Source organism: Ambystoma mexicanum, chromosome 14, assembly GCF_040938575.1.
Source record: "Ambystoma mexicanum isolate Mex_15411 chromosome 14, UKY_AmexF1_1, whole genome shotgun sequence".
Taxonomy (NCBI): Eukaryota; Metazoa; Chordata; class Amphibia; order Caudata; family Ambystomatidae; genus Ambystoma; species Ambystoma mexicanum.
In genome coordinates, this window is record NC_090940.1 from 427,251,877 (window position 1) to 427,270,297 (window position 18,421).

Genomic DNA, 18,421 nt, shown 5'->3' on the forward strand with positions numbered 1-18,421 from the left:
CGTGAGAAGCTGGACGGTCTTCACTGTGTGTTCTACGGCGAGCTGCCTTGTCCTTGCTCGGATGAACCAGTCGTCCACGTAAGGGTAGACGTGGAACCCTGCAGGCGCAGCCACGCTGCCACCGGTGCGAGGCACTTGGTGAACACCCTGGGTGCTGACTTCAATCGGAACGGGAGGGCATTGAAATGGTAATGCCGTCTTTGGACCACGAACCTGAGGAACATTCTGTGTCCTTTCAGGATGGGGAAGTATGCATCCTCCAAATCCAACAACGATAGGAAGTCGCCTTCTTCCAGCTGTCCCAGCACATGCTGGAGGGCGACCATCCGGAACTTTTGCACCTTGATGTATTTGTTCAGTTGTCGCAGGTCAAGGATGGGGCGCCATCCTCCTGTCTTCTTTATGAGGAAGTATCTTGAGTACACTCCGGAGCCCCGAAGCCTCTTTGGGACAAGCTCGATGGCGCCTTTCTTGAGCATCGCCCTTACTTCCAATAGTAGTTGAGGGACGCGATTTTCCTTCCTGGCCACGCGTGGAATGCAAGGGCACTTCAGAAACTCAAGAGCGTGCCCCTGGGCCAGGGCGTCCAGCACCCAACCGTCGGTGGAGATTGACTCCCACACGCTGATGAATTTCGCCAGCCGGCCTCCCACCGGGGCGCTGCGGTGGGGGCCAGACGCCACGGTCGGTTCAGTCTTGCTTGGAGTTCGCCTTGCCCTCCCTGGCGACGACGGCGAGATCCATCCGACTTGCCTCGTCCCCTATAGGCTTCTTGCGACGAGGAGCGGGCCGCTTGACGGTAGGTCGAGGAGCTGCCTCCGGATCCCTTGGAGGCCCCCTTGCTTGCCTCCAGATTTCCAAAAGGACGGCCGTCGTTGCTGGAGCACTTCCAGGGCCCGGGCAGTCTCCTTGTCTGTCTTGATGGCTTGGAGGGACTCATCAACTGCTTTCCCAAACAGGTTGTTCCCATCGAAGGGCATGTCCAACACCTTGGCTTGTACGTCCTGGCGGAAATCTGTCGCCCTAAGCCATCCTTGCCGTCTAAGACAAACGCTGTTGCCCAACTGGCGGAAACCGGTGTCGGTGATGTCCGTCACCACTTCACCTTCCTGCAAGATTTCCAGGGCCTCTGCCCTCTTGTCGTCCGGTAGGAAGTCCAACAGGGGGGGCGATCTTGTACCACAACTCCCTGTCGTAGCGGGCTACAATAGCCAGGGCGTTGGCCGCCTTGATAGTCGTCGCTGCAGACAAGATGACCCGCCGCCCCATTGTGTCCAGTTTCTTTCCCTCGCTGTCCGACGGGGAAGTTGATGCTGAGGCTGATGCCCCAGCCCCACCCCCCCCCGCCGCCTTCTTGGCCGCGCAGAGACGACCGAATCTGGGGTCGGCTGTTTCCGAAGGCACAAGGGGGCCTCATCGGGGACCCTGTACTTCTCGTACCAGTCCCTCTTTGCAGGCGTCATGGGCGGGTTCTTGAGAAGGTAAAGTCCCTCGTCCCAGATGTCATCCAGCAGAGGCACGGCGAGGACCATCTTTCTCTTGGCCTTGCGCTGTTGGTAAAGGAACCCCTCCTTTTCTTCGGGGCAGAGCTGGAACAGCTCGGATGCCCTGGCAATCATCGCTTGGAAGGATCCAATCTCGTCGGGCGGGGAAGCCCGAAGAGGGGGAGCCGTGAGGTCCATCCCGTCACTGCCGTCGTCCGTACCCGTACTCGTCGTGTCCGTACGCATGTCATCCCTGGGGACCGTGGACGATGTTTGAGCAGGCCGTGAGGGTTGAAAAAGCAGTGGAGGATTTGTTGTCCTCCTCTTAAGTGGTGGACTTCCCGACAGGCCTGGCTCCGGCTCCTCCGTCGGGGGTAGGGGCAATCTCGTCCTTATCTCCGTACATAAGGATTGTATTGCCATCAAAATGGCCGCCGAGTTGTCCTGCGGCACTGGAAGCGACGGGCGCGATGGTTGGTCTGGAACCTCGTCAGCGCCGCCGTCGCTCTCGTCGACACCTCCGCCGGGATACCTCCCGACGGACCGGGCTTCCTCCATGCCCTTTGTCCTGGCCCTCCAAGACTTCGATCAGCTCCTCCTCGGAGGCTATGTCCGTATCCACGATGGCCACCTGCCCCCCCCTCTTTTTCCGCCAGGGACTTCATGGGGGTCTTCTCGATATGCTTGAAAGAGAATTCCTTCCGCGGTGGCAGGGGAAACTCTGGACTCCGAGGTCGCCTCCACTGGTGTAGCCTCTACCGGCTGCGCCAGGGCCACCGCAACTTTCTCGATAGAGGCCTTGGCCGGGTGAATCACGGCCTGCACCACCTTCTGCATGCTCGCGGCCTTCACCTTGGGGGGAGGGTCACCGCCTTGCTCCCCTTCCGCCGGATCCTTCGAGCTCGTCCAGGGCCTCTCCAGAAGCTTATCCGGGTTCTCGGATTTCCTCTTACCCGAGCCAGAGTGTTGGCTCGTGGACGATGGTGCCGGGGAGGCTGCGCCCTGCCTGGCAGCCGAGGAGCCCGACCGTTCGGTGCTCCCAGTGCTCGCGGTGCTTAGCCTTCTGTTGGGCCCCCGTTGCCGGGGCACCCTCACAGGACTTCGAAGACCACTCGGACTTCTTTTTCTTACCACCTGACGGGCCCTTTCCTTCCAGCTGGTTGGCGAGACGAAGATGGCGATCCTTCATGGTCCGTCCAACATGTTCCCGTAAAACGCACAGTCCTTCTCCACGTGCGTCTTGTCCTCATGGAGACAGTAAAGGCATAAAGAATGCTCGTCCTCCTGGAACACATTCTGTAGCTGGCATCCAGGGCAAGCCCTGAACAGCTTCCCGGGCGTCGAGCTTCCTTTCTCCTGGGCCATGTCCGGGGTAGGCCTCAGAAACTTCTGGACTCCTCCAAAAGTGTAACTCGACGAAATCTTCACCCTTGAGGGGCGTAGAAAAATCCAAAATGGGTCCCCGTTGATCGGATGTAGAAACAGTGGAGCTTAGGCTCTATTTAACCGAAAAATGAGAAATTCTCTTTGAAAGCGCGAAAACGCAGCAAAAGCTTGAGATCTGTAGCACGAGAACTCCCAACACTTGAATGTGCGGTAAAAATCGGAGGATGGCTGCCAGGTGGGGGGCTTAGGGAGAGCACAGTAATTGGCTGGGGGCAGTATGACCCAGAGATCAGTGAATGGTTACTACTAGAAAAGACAGATCAGAAACTAAACTGATACTGATTTTTTCTGTACCGAGGATTTCCAGCCTGACGACGGGGAATATTCATGAGCATGTGAATCCATGCCAGACCCCATGCTGGAGAACTAGTTCCTGGTGTATCTTGTGCACTATCTTGTTGAGAAGGGGAGTTGGGGGTGGGGGGGTGCGAGCGTAGACAAATGTCCCCAACCAAGCTATCCAGAGACCGTTCCCCTTGGATCGGTTCTGGGGGTACCTGGAGGCGTAGTCTTGGTATTGGGCGTTCTCCCGAGTAGTGAACGGTGGTATTGGGCGTTCTCCCGAGTAGTGAACGGGTCGATCTCTGGGACACCCCATTCTGAAAAGACGGACACAATGTCTTCGTGCAGTCGCCATTCGTATTCTTCACGCAGAGGAAAATCTCTGCTGAGTACGTCTGCCAGAAGATTGAGTTCCCTTAAACATGTTGAGATAACAAAAACATCTTGCATTTGAGAGCCCATATCCAAATGTTTTGGGACAGCTTGGATAGCCCTGGAGAGTGAGTGCCCCCCTGTTTGTTCAGGTAATACATTGCTGTTGGTTAGGATCAGCAATGTCGTCCCTTGCAGTTGCACCTGAAAGGCATTCAATGCTTTGAACACCGCTAATAGCTCCAGTAAGTTTATATGGTTGGACACTACTTAAGGGGACCACACCCTGTGTGCTGTCTGCTGAAGCAGGTGAGTCCCCCACCCCGTGAGAGATGCGTCTGTCGTGAGAGTGGCTTTCACTGCAGGGGTGGTGAAGGTCTTGACCTTCATGGGGTTTTCTCTTGACCACCACTGCAGAGAAAGAACGAGGGTTGGCGAGACAACAGATCTTCCCAGTGTCCGCTGGCCTGACACCACCGGCTGTTGAGTCACTCTTGCAAAGGACGCATGCGCAGCCGCGCGTAGGGAACCAAGTATATACATGACGCCATCATCCCTAGCAAACGCATAGCCTTGCGTACCGTCACCTCCCAACTGGCTACATATTGAGGGATCTGAAAAAGCATGTTCTGAACCCTCTCGCTGGCGGAGAAGACAAGACTGTCTTCCCGTCCAAATGAGCACTCCCAGAAATTGTTTTACTTGGCTGGGGACTAAGCTGGATTTCTTTTCGTTGATTTAAAAATCCAGGCTGAAGAGGAGATCTACTGTTTTTTTGGGTGTTCGAAAAACAAGCGTCGAACGAGTCCCTCGTGACGAGCCAGTCATCGAGGTAAGGGTAAACTGGGACTGATAGTCTGCGCAGGTGTGCCGCTGCCACTGCAAGGACTTTGGTAAACACCCTTGGCGCCGAGGCGATGCCAAAGGGGAGTACCTTGAATTGGTAGTGATTGTCCTGGATCATGAACCTTCGGTATTTTCTGTGCGCTGGCAACATTGAAATATGAAAGTATGCATCTTTCATGTCCAATGTTGCCATGAAGTCCCCTTGTTTCAGCAATGGGATCACCTCCTGCAGTGTTACCATGCAAAACTTCTGGGGTTTTATAAACTTATTCGCTGGGCGCAGATCTAGAACAGGACGCATGGTGAGATCCTTTGTGGGTACAAGGAAGTACACTGAATAAATACCCTTGTTTACCTGAAGAATAGGACGGCTTCTATGGCGTCCTTTCCCAGCAGTGCCTCCACCTCTTGGATCAGGACCTGCAGATGGTCCGGTGAAAGGCGCTGTGAACGTGGCAGTATGAACTGTGGAGGTCGGGCGAATTCCAGGCAATAACCGTGGGCGACCGTCTTTAAGACCCACTGGTCGGAAGTTATCCCCTCCCATGCCTTGAGGAAACCTATTAATCGCCCCCGACCAGGGAGACATGGGAGGGTACCTGGACTTGGTGGTCATTTCTGACCAGAGGCTGTGGCTCCTCTGGGATTTGGGCCTCTGCCCCTACCTTTGTCGCGTTTCTGACCCCTTGAAGGGTAGTAAGTGGGGCTTCCAGATGTTTGATTTGTGTTGAAGTTACCCGTGCCGTAGTAGGGCGACCAGTTATCTGGGTGGAAAAAAACAATCTGCGGGACCTCGGCGTGTGAGGGATTTTGGGTACTACACACATCATGATAGGGATAGTGTTACAGACACACCTATGCCGACGTCCCCTTTAGGTCCCCGAAAGACAAGATGCAATACTCAGCAGTTACCACTGGATGTCGGACCATTTGCACAGCATGCGATTCTAAGCAGATTAACAAGCATCAGAAAAATGTCATGTTATGGGTTTCTAGTGTACACAATGAATGAGACAGCCCTGCCCAAAACTGGTATGAACGCAGTGTGGAGTGCTTAATGGCTGTGTACCTGTCCCAATCCACATTCCTTGTTGTGAGTGTCGGGATGGAGAAGAATGGCCTGAATGCACTGTAAGCCCGATTGGCTGCCTGCTGAATGCCCTTATGAAAGATCGTCTGCCTGAGCCTGGCTCAGCAGTGTGAATGAGAGACAGAACAGTATATCTGGGGACCTCTCACTTACTGAATTGTTCCGAAGCTGAAGTCGAAACTTGATGCTTAACCTTGAAGCCCAGCTGGAAGAAGGCCTCTTTGCTGCTGCTCACCTTTGATGCAATCCGAAAGCTGTTGTGTCTCCAAGAACTGATCCAAGATAGGACCTGGCTAGGAGGCCTCTTCCCAAACTATGAGGGAACATCGTGCACCAGCTAACCTTCACCAAGGCTCCATGGAAGTCAGTCCTCGAAAGGCTGCCAACCGCAGAGGAATCTAAAGTGAAACGCCAGGACGTCGAGGCTGTCAACGTCTATCACCATCGACAGAGGTTCGGAGGACTGCAGTAATCTCGTCGACCGGAGCCGCAACGCTCCACTGCCTAAAACACTTTGAAATCAAGGACTCCCTTGCTCATCACCGTCAAACGCTTGGTCCCGCCGGAGAAAGTCAAGGTTACTGAAGAACCGAGAAGAATATGCCGGTGGGTTTCCCGCTACCCGAAGTCCACAAAGACACAGACAAAGATCCGAAAGCCAGCCATGGTTGAGTCCCGATGGTCAATGCCGACAATCCGACACACTTTGCGGGCCTATGCTCTTCATTGACTCTGCTTTGCGACAACAAACTCTCGTCATTAAGTAAGGTGCACTGCACGCCTCGTCTTCGCAGGACGTCCAGGATCGATCGTTGACGAGCACCGCCAAGGCCGAAGTTGCTGCCTCGACGACATTGTTCACCTTTTCTCTGAGGAATCTTGACGTCCTGTGGTTCCTGCATTAAAGGGAATTTACTCGAGAGGGATCTGCCGACGACCCGTCGAAGTACACTGCTAAACCAGGTACATTGAGATAGTAGTAACTTTTTAGAAGGAACCAAAATTATTTCAAACAATATATGGAGCAGGCTTGTGGATGCACTATTTACAGATTGCCCAGGTGTGGTGATTCTCACACAGAACTGTGTCTTGGGTAGGGACAAAGTATTCTGCCATTTGTTTAACCTAACTTATCTTCCTGCCTAGGTCTATTTTTGATGCACTTTACTATTTGATTTGTATGCCATTGAAACTGTCAGCAGTTGGTGCATTTTAAAGGAGTTAACTGTGGTACTGCATAGACATTGTACATATTTACCTTATTAGTATTGCCAAAGCACAGTGTTATTGATTGTGTACATATATTGAACCTTATTTATATAAAGAACTGTTATCACTAACAGTGTGTGGACATTCCTTTGAGGGGCACTGGGGACTATTCTGTACTTAAGAACCAGCCGGCATCACCTCCTGAGAGCTAAGCCTTGATTGCTCATCCATTGCTACCAACAATCGAGACTCTTGGCTGGGGTGCTCTGTGCTTCTACTCTGCCATACTGAGGGCAGGAGTACAGATAACCCCATGTCATCTTTATAACCTCTCCTGAGTCAACTGGGCCTTTTTGGGCAGTCGGGCCGCCTTCTCCGCCATCTCAGGGCTCTGCCGCAGCACAGCTTTGCAGGGTTGGGCGACTTCCTCTTTGAGGAGCTCGATAGTTGGCTAGTGATGGAGGCAGATGGTGATGTTGAGCGCGCCCTGTCCAACTTTGGACCCGCTTGCGCTGCGACAGTGGGGGAACTGGACTTGCAGTGCTTGGCCTCGTCTCTGGCCCCCACAGGTGAGGCACCCTCAAAGGACTTTGTAGCCCGCTTCGCAGACCGGCCGGTCCTGGGTGAGGCATGACCCTGCTCGGAGCACGGGGCAGAAGCAATGGCATTCAGCCACCCACGCCAGTTCACTTTGTCGATCCTTCGTCGTCTTCTTGGAGAAGCCAAGGCAGATTTCACATTCTCCTTCCTTGTGGTCCGGGTGAAGACAGAGGCACTGCAGGTGCTTGTCCTCCACAAACACGTTTCATAGCCTGTACTTGGTACACAGCTTGAACAAGGACCTTTATTCGTGCTTCTCCTCCGTCATGGTAGGAGGCGCGGAGTAGGCCGATGGTCTTCTGGAAACTTCGAAAAAAACTGATGATATTCGGCCTTGAGGGGCGCTGAAATTCACTGAAACTGATCCCGGCTGTCATCAGCTGGAGAGGCAAGCACACAGGCTCTTTTAGAACAAAAATAGCAACTTTTTCCATATAAATAAAATAGAGTTTAGCTCACGGAGCAAAAATCGAGGACTCCCACTGAAGCGTGCGGTAAAAATCTGAAGATGCTTGCCAGAGGAGGTGCTTAGGGAGAGGACCGTCATTGGCTGAGGGCAGTATGACCCAGAGGACAGTGATTGGTTTAGAGGAGGAATACAGTTTGTAAGTGAAAGTGAAGCAGTTCTTTTACCGAGGATTCCTGGCCTGACGACGGGGAATATTCATGACCATGTGAATCCATCCCAGACCCCATGCTGGAGAACAAGTCATTTTTCTTGTACGCTCTACATTTCCACAAGTATTGGGCTGTTGTCTTCCTAAACTTTAAGATGAAAGTTTGCTTAGTATTGCAAAATCTTGCAGCTCAGCTTTTGAAATTTCAATATTATTGCTGCAGCTAGAATGCGCCAGTCTACTGAGCAACCCCGTAATCCTATTGCATCATTCACCCTTGTACTTCACATGCATACTCAAAAGTCAATAGACAATCGGGTTAGATAATTTTTCTCCTCATACACAGTGGGGAGATCTTTTGGGAACCTTGGACGCATGGAGGGCTCAGAACCTTCTCCACATACACCGTCTGAAACTTAGCAAGCACCATCTGGTTATCTGTTCTTCTGCCTCTCGATTCTCCCAAAATCTAATATTGCTAAATTGAAATCAAGCTCGGTTTACTTGAACCTAAGCTTCTCCTTTTTAGATCAAAAACGGCCTTGGCCTCTGAGGTTTTAACAGATTAACGATCTGTAGAGTCACTCTCGTCATCTTCCTCCTCATCCTCAACATTAGTAGCTGCAGTGTCAGCAACTCCATTAATGCTGCAGCAGCAACTCCATTAGGTCTGCTGGATTGAGCCCCATCTTCACTACCAGTACCTTTAGTTAAACTTACTCTTAACACAATCTATAATTTTCATAATCAATTCAGCTTTAGTGCCAGAGGCTGTCAGACCTCTGTCACTACCCAACACAACAAATTTAAGTGATCCACTTTTGAAGAACCTAAGGAAATGAATGTGATGGTTTCCATGTTATCAATTCTAGTACGTGACTGTCAACTACAAGGCAATCAAAATGTTAGTGTACTGTGGAAGTGTTATCCAGACACTCCAACAGTGCACAACACTGAGGTCCCAATACTGATGCTCACCCACTAGACACCTCAATGTTAAGTGGAGAGGGTCATCCCAACACTGTATACCAATCTGTTAGGACTGATTCTATACATCTGTGCACAAGGCTAGAGTATATAAAATCAGTGCTAACAATGACAAAGGCCTGTTTTATTAACAATCTATATAAAACAGGGACAGCAATTAACATTGAAAATCTCCAAGCTCTCGTCGTCTGAGCTTGACACCAGCTTAAGAACACAGAATACATCACCATTGACATCAAATTACATTCTTAGTTACAAAAACCTACGGAAAGGTGGGATTGGTGACTGGACTGTCTACGTATGAATCCTATACTGTTCAGTGTTTCTATTGGTTATAAAACTCTGGTGGCCCCAAGTCGGAAAACCCCTAAAAATGATAAGGTAACTCATGCAACAGCTGCAAGACAGTATTAACAGAACCGCGATTGGTTTGTATGGACTTCACTAACCTTGGATATTTGGCAGTTCATCAGCACATGAGTAAAATATAGTACTAGGGAGAGAGACAACACAGCCGCTTTTCCAATTAACTGAGATGCCTGTCAGTAGGGTTGCTTTAGCGAGTAGTGCCTCTCGTATTTCCGATACTTAGGTGGGGAAGGGTCTACTGTCATGAATGACGCACTTCTCTTGCTTCTATAGTATGGAGGGAGGGGTGGGGCAGACGCAATGAGTGACATTCATTTGCCACTCGACAAGACTAAGAATGACCAAAAGTAAAATCTCACTTCTAAAATCTCATTACGTAGACAAGGCTCAATTAGGTTCAAAGACAACTGTATACAAATCACGTAGGTCAACGGGAACTAACATTCAAAGGTCGTACATCTAAATATGCTTTCATGTAGACGAACAAGTTTCTAAGTGGCTGACACACTATAGTATTCGAAGAATAAAAAAAGTTTTTACAAGTTCTTGATGGGTTTCATCCCGATCACGCTTGTTCCACCCACTAATATCCCCCCAAAAATGGTACCTTCTTTTTAACTTTCTTTCCCGATTCAGGGTCCTTCTCCATCCTTTCCACCTCTACAATGAAATAATCATCAAGACTTAACACTCTCGGAGCTGGTCCTCCACATTCCACCTCCTTGTCCTAAGAAGAAAAATATTCTGGTCAAAAACAGAAATTACCAATTGACTGCAAAGTTGCATTTCAAGAACATAAGAAAAATAAGAAGCTGAAAAGGTAACATTTGCAACAGGTAACAAGTGACAAAACGAATATTTCAAAATACAGGCAAACAAGTGAAGCAAATTGCAGGAGGCATAGAGAAAGAATCAAGTTACTTACTGTTGGGGAAGAATTCAATTTTGGAGGTTCTACAATCCTTTTATGGGACCCCCCACGTCTCCCCATACTCAGCTCAATGTATTTTTCACCTATATTGTTTGGGTTTTCAAGGTTATTTTGATTGTCAGAAGGACTTCCGACAACCTCTCTTTGTCACGTCTTAAGAGAATATATATGGCTTTCAGTGGCTCATAAGGCTCCCGGGTCCAGGGATGCTTCCTAAGCATCCTTTTATCAATTTTGGTATTAAATCACCCTATATTGGTTTAAGGAGCAGAATGGTGGCAGCTCATGTTTAGTTATGGCCTCAACCAGGATGCAAGCTGACTTACATCAGTCCAATGGTAGCTACTCGGATATTAATGTTTTTTTTAAGTACTAATCTCAGCCATTTTGTATTAGGGGCTTTCATTGTTGGGGAAACAAAGACGGGACTAAAACGAGTGCTGTGCACATGTAGGCACATTGAGAACCCAACATGGCACCATCTATAGTATTGAGTTTGAAAGGCTATAGAATAGTACCTGGGCAGGACACTACATTTCCAGTGGCGATGGGCTTTTTTTTTAACCACCCAGATTGGCCAGCCGCAAAAACCTTTGTTTTAAATCCCCAAAAGCGATTGATGGGCTGACAGAGGCCCGCCTGTGTAATTGAAGGTACATGCAAGGAAAATTTGTTCCTGCACTCAGTCCTTACAGATTTTTCGAAGGTAAATGTAAGGAAACATTTTCTTTTTGCAACTATCCCTTGTTAATTTCCTATGGAACCCCATTCTTTTCGTTCCATTTTTAATCCTTTCCCGACTTTCAGAAAGAAAGTGAAGCATTCAGCGTGCCTGCTCTTGCCTTTTGCTCAGTTATGGAGAAACTGATCAGTCCTTCAGGCCAAGATTTACATTGCACACAGCGTCTTGCAATGCAGTGCAATGGGGATATTTATGTATCAACCTAGGTTTTTACGCATAGGATTTTTGTAAAGTTTTATTTGTGCCTAATGTGATGCACCTGACAAGGTCATCACTACTTCCCCAGAGGAAGCATCTCTGCATGTGGCCAGAGGACGGCAGCCGCCGCCTGATCCTGACCCTGTGGGTGGCTATGTGAGGAAAAACCCACATGGCGGGAAAGGGACCCTCAAGGAGGTTATATAGCATTGTCCAATAAGAATACATGTCCCCCTTTCCCTTTTAGGGTTATTCCCTCTGCATCTCAGGCTTTATGACTTAATGCGATAGTTCCCTTCCAAAATCCACACATATTAAATATCATGTGAGTAGAACACCAAAAACTCCCTGTACTCCCTATATGTATGGGAACACTGGGACAAGAAGGATGAATGAAATAAATCTAGATCCATGTTTGTGATGAGCACAAAACGAGCTCTAGTCGTTATGTACACTTGATAGTGCTGGGACATTTAAAAAACCCATCCAGGGCTGGGGGAGACTGCCTGGAGGAGTCCTGTGAAACCAAGAACACAGAGGGAAAGAAAGTGAGGTTAGGCAAGATTGTATGTGGTAACCCTGTGGGAGACTACACCAGCCTTGTCCTCTTGGCAATAGGTAACCCAACCTTTGATATAGGCCTGTACTCCACAAGTTGGTAGAGTGACTGAGCAGCCAGGGTGGCTTATCTCAAGAGGGGTCAATGTGAGCTGTAGAGGTGCAACATAGAGATTCACAGTGACAGGTATTCAAATAACACTTCTACCCAAGGTTTCTTATTGAAATAATGATTTATTAATTTAACAGTTTTAAAATAAGCATTCTTTAGAAGGAACAAGTTACTTACCTGTAACTGTTGTTCTCCAGCATGGGTCTGGCAGGGATTCACATGCTCATGAATATTCCCCGTCGTCGGGCTGGGAATCCTCGGTAAAGAAAAAATCAGTTTCAGTTTCGTTTCTGAACTGTCTTTCTTAGTAGTAACCAATCACTGGTGTCTTGGTCATACTGCCCCCAGTCAATGACTGCCATCTCCCTAAGCCCCTCCCCTGGCAGCCATCCTCAGATTTGGTAGCACGTAAAGTGGCAGTAGTACCAAATGAAGAGCCGCAGAGGGGTGGGAGGGAAGGCTATCGCATGTGAATCCATGCCAGACCCATGCTGGAGAACAACAGTTACAGGTAAGTAACTTGTTCCTTCTCCAGCATGGGGACTGGCATGGATTCACATGCTCATGAATACAAGAATACACAGCATTACACACATGCACAACCACGGGAGGTGGCAAGGCTCAACATTAAGCATTTCATCAACTGAACATTAAGCATCTCTTACCTCCTCTCCAAGCCCACATTCAGGCGAACAGGTTGAGCAGCACTGTTTGGCTGACTCTTGACTCCTCCCTGGAATCCCGGTCGACGCAATAGAATCTCGTGAAGGTGTGTGTCGACCTCCACGTAGCAGCCCTGCAGATGTCCAGCAGTGGCACACCAGATAGGAACGCCATGGTAACAGCGACCGCTCTGGTCGAATGGGCTCTCGGACGTCCGGCTTGCCAACCGTTGACAGTGCATGATGCAGCCGGAGAGCCATCTGGAAATGGAAGCCTTCGAGAGGGCCTTCCCTTGGTTCAAAGGTCCAATGTTCACAAACAGCTGCGATGTCTTCCGAAAACTGTTCCTAAGGTCCACGTAGAAATTCAGCGCTCAAGCTACATCCAGCGAGTGCAAAGTCCTCTCGGCCGGCAATGAAGGCGATGGTAAGAAAACAGGTAACACCAAGGGCTCGTTGAGATGGAAGTCCGACGGCACCTCGGGCATGAAGGAGGGGTGCGTGCTCGGCAACACCCTCGCCCCGTGCAAAGTCAGGTACGGAGGCTTGCAGGAGAGGGCCTGGATCTCTCCCACTCGTCGTGCAGAGGAGATGGCCACAAGAAACGCTGTTTTCCACAACAGGAACTTCCACGGTGCAGAATGCAGAGGCTCGAATGGCGGCCCCATGAGCCTGGTCAGCAACACGTTGAGCTCCCACGCCGGGGCTGGAGCCTTCACCGACAGGAACGATCGCAACAGTCCCTTCATGAACTCCTTCACCAGGCGATGAGACCACAGAGATGAGCGCCACGGAGTTCTGGTGTAGCGAGATATAGCCACCAGATGGATCTTGGAGGCGTGTGCCAGCCTCGCCTTGGCCAGCAATAGAAAGTACGGCAGCACTTGAGGGGCCTTAATCCGCAGAGAGTTAATCTTCTTTGCCCGACACCAGACAGAAAAACTCTTCCATTTGTGTCCATAGCGCTTTCCTGGACTTTGCAAGTACCTCCTTGCAGTCCGCCGGGATATCGTACTCTCCAAACTCTAGTGCTGCAGGAGCCAGGAATGCAAGTTCAGCGACCCCAGGTCGTGGTGGAAGATGGCGCCGCCTCCTCTGGCGAGGTCGTCCGCGTCTGTCGGCAGCTTGACTGGAGGGGGGACGCTGACATGTCCAGAAGGTCCAGGAACCAGATCCATCTCGGCCACGCTAGTGCGACGAGGATCATCCTGCACCGGGAGCGCCTGAGTTGGTTGATGAGTCGCAGCAGCAACAGCAACGGTGGAAACGCATACAGGAACAGGCCATCCCAGAGGAATGAGAAGGCATCGCCCATGCTCCCCGGCTGAGGAAACCTGCTGGCGAACCTCTGGTACTTGGAGTTCGCTGTCGTCGCGAATAGGTCGATCTGGGGATTGCCCCATCGTTGGAAGAGTAGATCCACTTGATCCTGACGCAGTTCCCACTCGTGGCACAAGTGCAGCTCCCTGCTGAGTGAGTCGGCGATGGTGTTCTTTATTCCTGCCAGATGGAAGGGTACCCGAAACATTCCTTGGGCGACGGCCCAGTGCCACAGATACTGGGCTTCCTTGGATAGGGCTGGGGATCTGGTGCCTCCCTGCTTCCGGATGTAGAACATCGTGGTGGTGTTGTCGGTGAAGATCCTCACCACCTTGCCCTTGAGGGACGGGAGGAATGACCTGAGGGCCAGAACACGGCTCGGAGCTCCAGGACATTGATGTGGATGTAGTGACCTCTCCTCCGGGAGCCAAAGGCCTCTTGCGTGGAAATCTCCGGTGTACGCTCCCCATACCTCCAGGGAGGCATCAGTCATCACCGTCTCCTGATGCACCTGGGTCTGGAAGTCCATACCTGCCGCCAGATGCGCTCGGTTGCCCCACCACCGGATCGCGTGACGGAAGGTCTTGTTTAGCGAGATCTTGTCCTCGAAGTTACCCGCTGCCTGCATCCAGCAGGCGTCGAGGAATTCTTGCATTGGAAGCATCCGCAGCCTGCACAGGCGCACGAGGTAGATGCACGAGGACATCATGCCGAGCAGGGACTTGATGGACCTCACCCTGGCCACGTCCATGGTCGGCAGCCTTTGCACCTTGCCCATGATGACCTTCGTACTTTCCTCCAACGCACAGGCCAATCGCACCACTGTGTTGAGCCTGGCTCCCAGGAACAGGGCGACTTGCGACGGCACCAAGTGGGATTTCGAAGTTGATCGAGAATCCCAGCTCCATAAGTAGTTGGACGGTCTTTGCTGTTTGCACGACGGCGAGTTCTCTTGTCTTTGCTCGGATGAGCAAGTCGTCCAGGTAGGGGTAGACGCGGATCCCCTGTAGGCGCAGCCGCGCCGCCACTGGTGCTAGGCACTTGGTGAACACCCTGGGCGACGACTTCAATCCGAAGGGAAGGGCATTGAACTGATAGTGCCACCATTGGACTACAAATCTCAGGAACTTTCGATGTCCTTTTACAATGGGGATGTGAAAGTAGGCATCCTCCAAGTCCAGCAACAATAGGAAGTCGCCTTCCTCTAGCTGTCCCAGCACGTGCTGGAGGGTGAATATCCGGAACTTCTGGGACTTGATGTACTTGACGACAAAGGTCCAGGATGGGTCGCCAGCTGCCGGTCTTCTTTCTTACGAGGAAGTATCGGGAGTATACTCCGGAGGCCCGGAGCCGCTTTGGGAAGAGCTCGATGGCTCCTTTCTTCAGCATCGCCCTTACTTCCAGCAGCAGTTGAGGGCTGTGGTTTTCCTTCCTGGCCACGGGAGGAATGCGGGGGCACTTCTTTAGAAACGCGAGAGTGTGCCCGCGGGCCAGGGCATCCAGCACCCAAAGGTCGGTGGAGATGGACTCCCACACGCTGACGAACTTCGCGAGCCGGCCTCCCACTGGGGTGCTCAAGTGGGGGCCCGACACTACGGCCGGTACAGTCCTGCTTGGCGGCAGCCTTGCCGACGATGACGAGACTTGCCGCGTCCTCTGTAGGCATCCTGCAATGAGGAGCGGGCCGCCTGGCGGTACGTCGAGGAACAGCCGCTGAATCCTTTGGAGGCACCTTGCTCGCCTCCGAAGTTCCGAAAGGGCGGCTGTCGTTGCTGTAAAACTCCCAAGGCCCGAGCCGTCTCCGTGTCAGCCTTGATGGCCTGCAGTGACTCATACACTCTTACCAAAGAGTTTGTTCCCATCGAAGGGCATGTCCAAAACTCTGGTTTGCACGTCCTGGTGGAAATCGGTAACCTTGAGCCACCCCCGCCGTCGAAGACAAACGCTGTTGCCCAACTGGTGGAAACCGGTGTCAGCAATGTCCGTGACCACTGTTATGGTGTGGTCCGACGCCACCTCACCTCCCTGCAGGATCTCCAGGGCCTCCGCCCTCTTGTCGTCCAGAAGGAAGTCCAGCAGAGGAGCGATCTTAAACCAAAGCTCTCTTTCGTATCGGGCCACAATCGCTGGGGCATTGGCCGCTTTGTCATCGCCGCCGAGATGACCCGTCATCCCATGGCATCCAGTTTGTTCCCCTCGCAGTCCGGCGGGGAGATTGAAATTGAAGCCGTTGCCCCCGCCGCTTTCTTCTTGGCCGCCGCCGAGATAACCGTATCCAGGGTCGGGTGTGCCCTAAGGCACAAAGGGGCGGAATCCGGGACCCAGTTCTACTACCGGTCTCTCTTGGCAGGAGTTTTGGACGGGTTCTTCAGGAGCGACAGTCCCTCGTCCCAGATGCCGTCAAGTAACAGGACCGAAAGGACCGTCTTCCTCTTGGCCTCACTCTGTTGATAGAGGAAAACTTCCTTCTTCTGTTCTTCGGGGCAGAGCTGGAAGAGCTTGGATGCCCTGGTGATCATGGCGTGGAAGGAGCCAATTTCGTCGGGCGGAGAGGCCCGAGGATGTGGTGATGGAAGGCCCATCCCGTCGTCCCCACCTTCGTCATCCGTCCCCTTCGTGGCCATCTCTGTTCCCGTGACATCCCTCGGTTCAGAGGATGGGGATGAAGGCTGCGAAGGCTGGGAAGGCGGGGGGGAGGGTTGAGGGGGGGGAGGAGAGTTCTCCTCCGCTTGTTATGAGTACTTCCCGAAGGTCCAGGCTCCTGGATCCGTTGGAGGTAAGGGCAACCTCGTCCTCATCGCCGTACCCAAGGCCAGGATCACCAATAAGAATGCTCCTGAGTTGTCCTGTGGCCCAGGTGTCGGCTGCGACGAGCGTGAAAGCTGGGGAGTGGAGTTGTCCTCCACTAGCCCTTCGTCGCTTTCTTCGTCTGCCTCGTCAGGATCCCTCCCGTGGGACCGGACCTCCTCGAACTTTCTGTCCAGGATCTTAACGACTCCAGCCAGCTCCTCTTCAGGGGCTGTATCAGTGTCTGTGATGGCAACCGCCCCTCCCCCTCTTTTTCCACCGGGGTTTTCATGGGGGTCTTATCCATGGGCTGAGAAGAGGATTCCCTCCGCGATGGCAGGGAAACTCTAGGCCCCGAGGTCGCCTCTACTGGGGTAGCCTCCACAGGCTTCACCAGGGCCGCCACAAATCCCTCAATAGAGGCCTTAGCCGGGTCAATCAGGGCCTTCACGACTCTAGGCGCGCCTGAGGCCATGACCTTGGGGGGAGGGTCACCGGCTCGCTCCCCCTCGACTATCTCCGTCAGGATCGACCAGGACTTCTCCAGAAGCTTACCCGGGTTCTCCAATTTTCTCCTCCCCGAGCCAGAGCGTTGGCTCGTGGTTGATGGCGTCGGTGAAAGTGAGCACTGCCTGGCAGCCAAGGAGCCCAACCGATCGGCGCTCCCGGTGCCCGCGGTGCTTAGCCTTTTGTTGGGCCCCCATCGCCAGAGCGCCTTCAAAGGACTTAGAAGACCGCTCGGACTTCTTCTCACTTGCTGGACTCTTTCCTTCCAGCCAGTTGGTGAGGCGGATACGCCGATCCTTCATAGTCCGTTCCGACATGTTCTTGCAAAACGCACAGTCCTTCACGTGCGTTTTGTCTTCGTGAAGGCAGTAGAGGCATCGGGAATGCTCATCCTCCTTGAAGACATTCTGTAGTCCGCATCCAGAGCAGTTCCAGACAGCTTGGATACGGGTGTCGCGTTTCCTTTGTCCTGGGCCATGTCCATGCGGGGTAGGCCTCAAAGATCTTCTGGAATCCTCCAAGAAGTGAAAACTCCATGATAATTCCACCCTTGAGGGGCGTAGAAAATTCCGAAACGGGTCCCCATTGATCAGAAGTAGAAACGCTGGAGCTTGAGGCTCGAGATTGACCGAAAAAATGAGATTAAACTCTTTGAAATAAAAAATAAAAATAAATAAAAACGCAAAACAGTCATACTGCCCCCAGCCAATGACTGCCCTCTACCTAAGCCCCTCCTATGGCAGCCATCTTCAGATTTTTACCGCACGTTCGAGTGACGGGCGTCTTCGTGATTAGCTCTCGGGCTTTTTACTGCGCTTTGCATTTTTTTCCAGAATTTTACTCTATTTTTCGGTCAACCGAGCCTCAAGCTCCATCGACCTATCATCTGATTAATGGGGACCCGTTTTCGGATTTTCCAACAACCCTTAAAGGCACAATTTCATAGAGTTCAGATTCCAGAAGAGTCTTCGAGGCCTACTCCGCATGCATGGACATGGCAGAAGAGAAGGAAGACTTGAAGCCACTGTTCAGGATTTGTCCAGGATGTGGAATACAGAACATCTACTTGGACGCTGGGCATGCCCTGTGCCTCTATTACCTGCATTCGGACCAAACGCACGTGGAGGAAGAAACTGCGTTTTGCAAGGAGTTGGTCCCCCGCAGCGTGAAGGATCGGCAAAAGCGGCTCACCAAGTGGCTACAGGCCAAGGCCCCTGCTACGGGTGAGTTCCGGTAGCAGGCCTCCCCCAGCCACAAGAAGAAAACTGAGCGGTCTTCCAAGACCTTTGAGGGCGCTCCGGC

General features: G+C 51.8%; 1 protein-coding gene across 6 annotated transcripts in view; it reads right to left on the reverse strand.

Moving 5' to 3' along the window:
• Nucleotides 1-18,421, reverse strand: part of YLPM1 (YLP motif containing 1) — a 1,127,325-nt gene that overhangs the window by 492,740 nt on the left and 616,164 nt on the right. For all 6 annotated transcript variants that reach the window (XR_011283753.1, XR_011283754.1, XR_011283752.1 and 3 more), the window contains exon 13: nt 9,910-10,029. Coding sequence is in view for 3 of the 6 variants with exons in the window: in XM_069637605.1 (XP_069493706.1) it covers nt 9,910-10,029 (120 nt within the window). In the remaining 3 variants the exon portion in view is untranslated. The remainder of the gene's footprint in view (nt 1-9,909; nt 10,030-18,421) is intronic.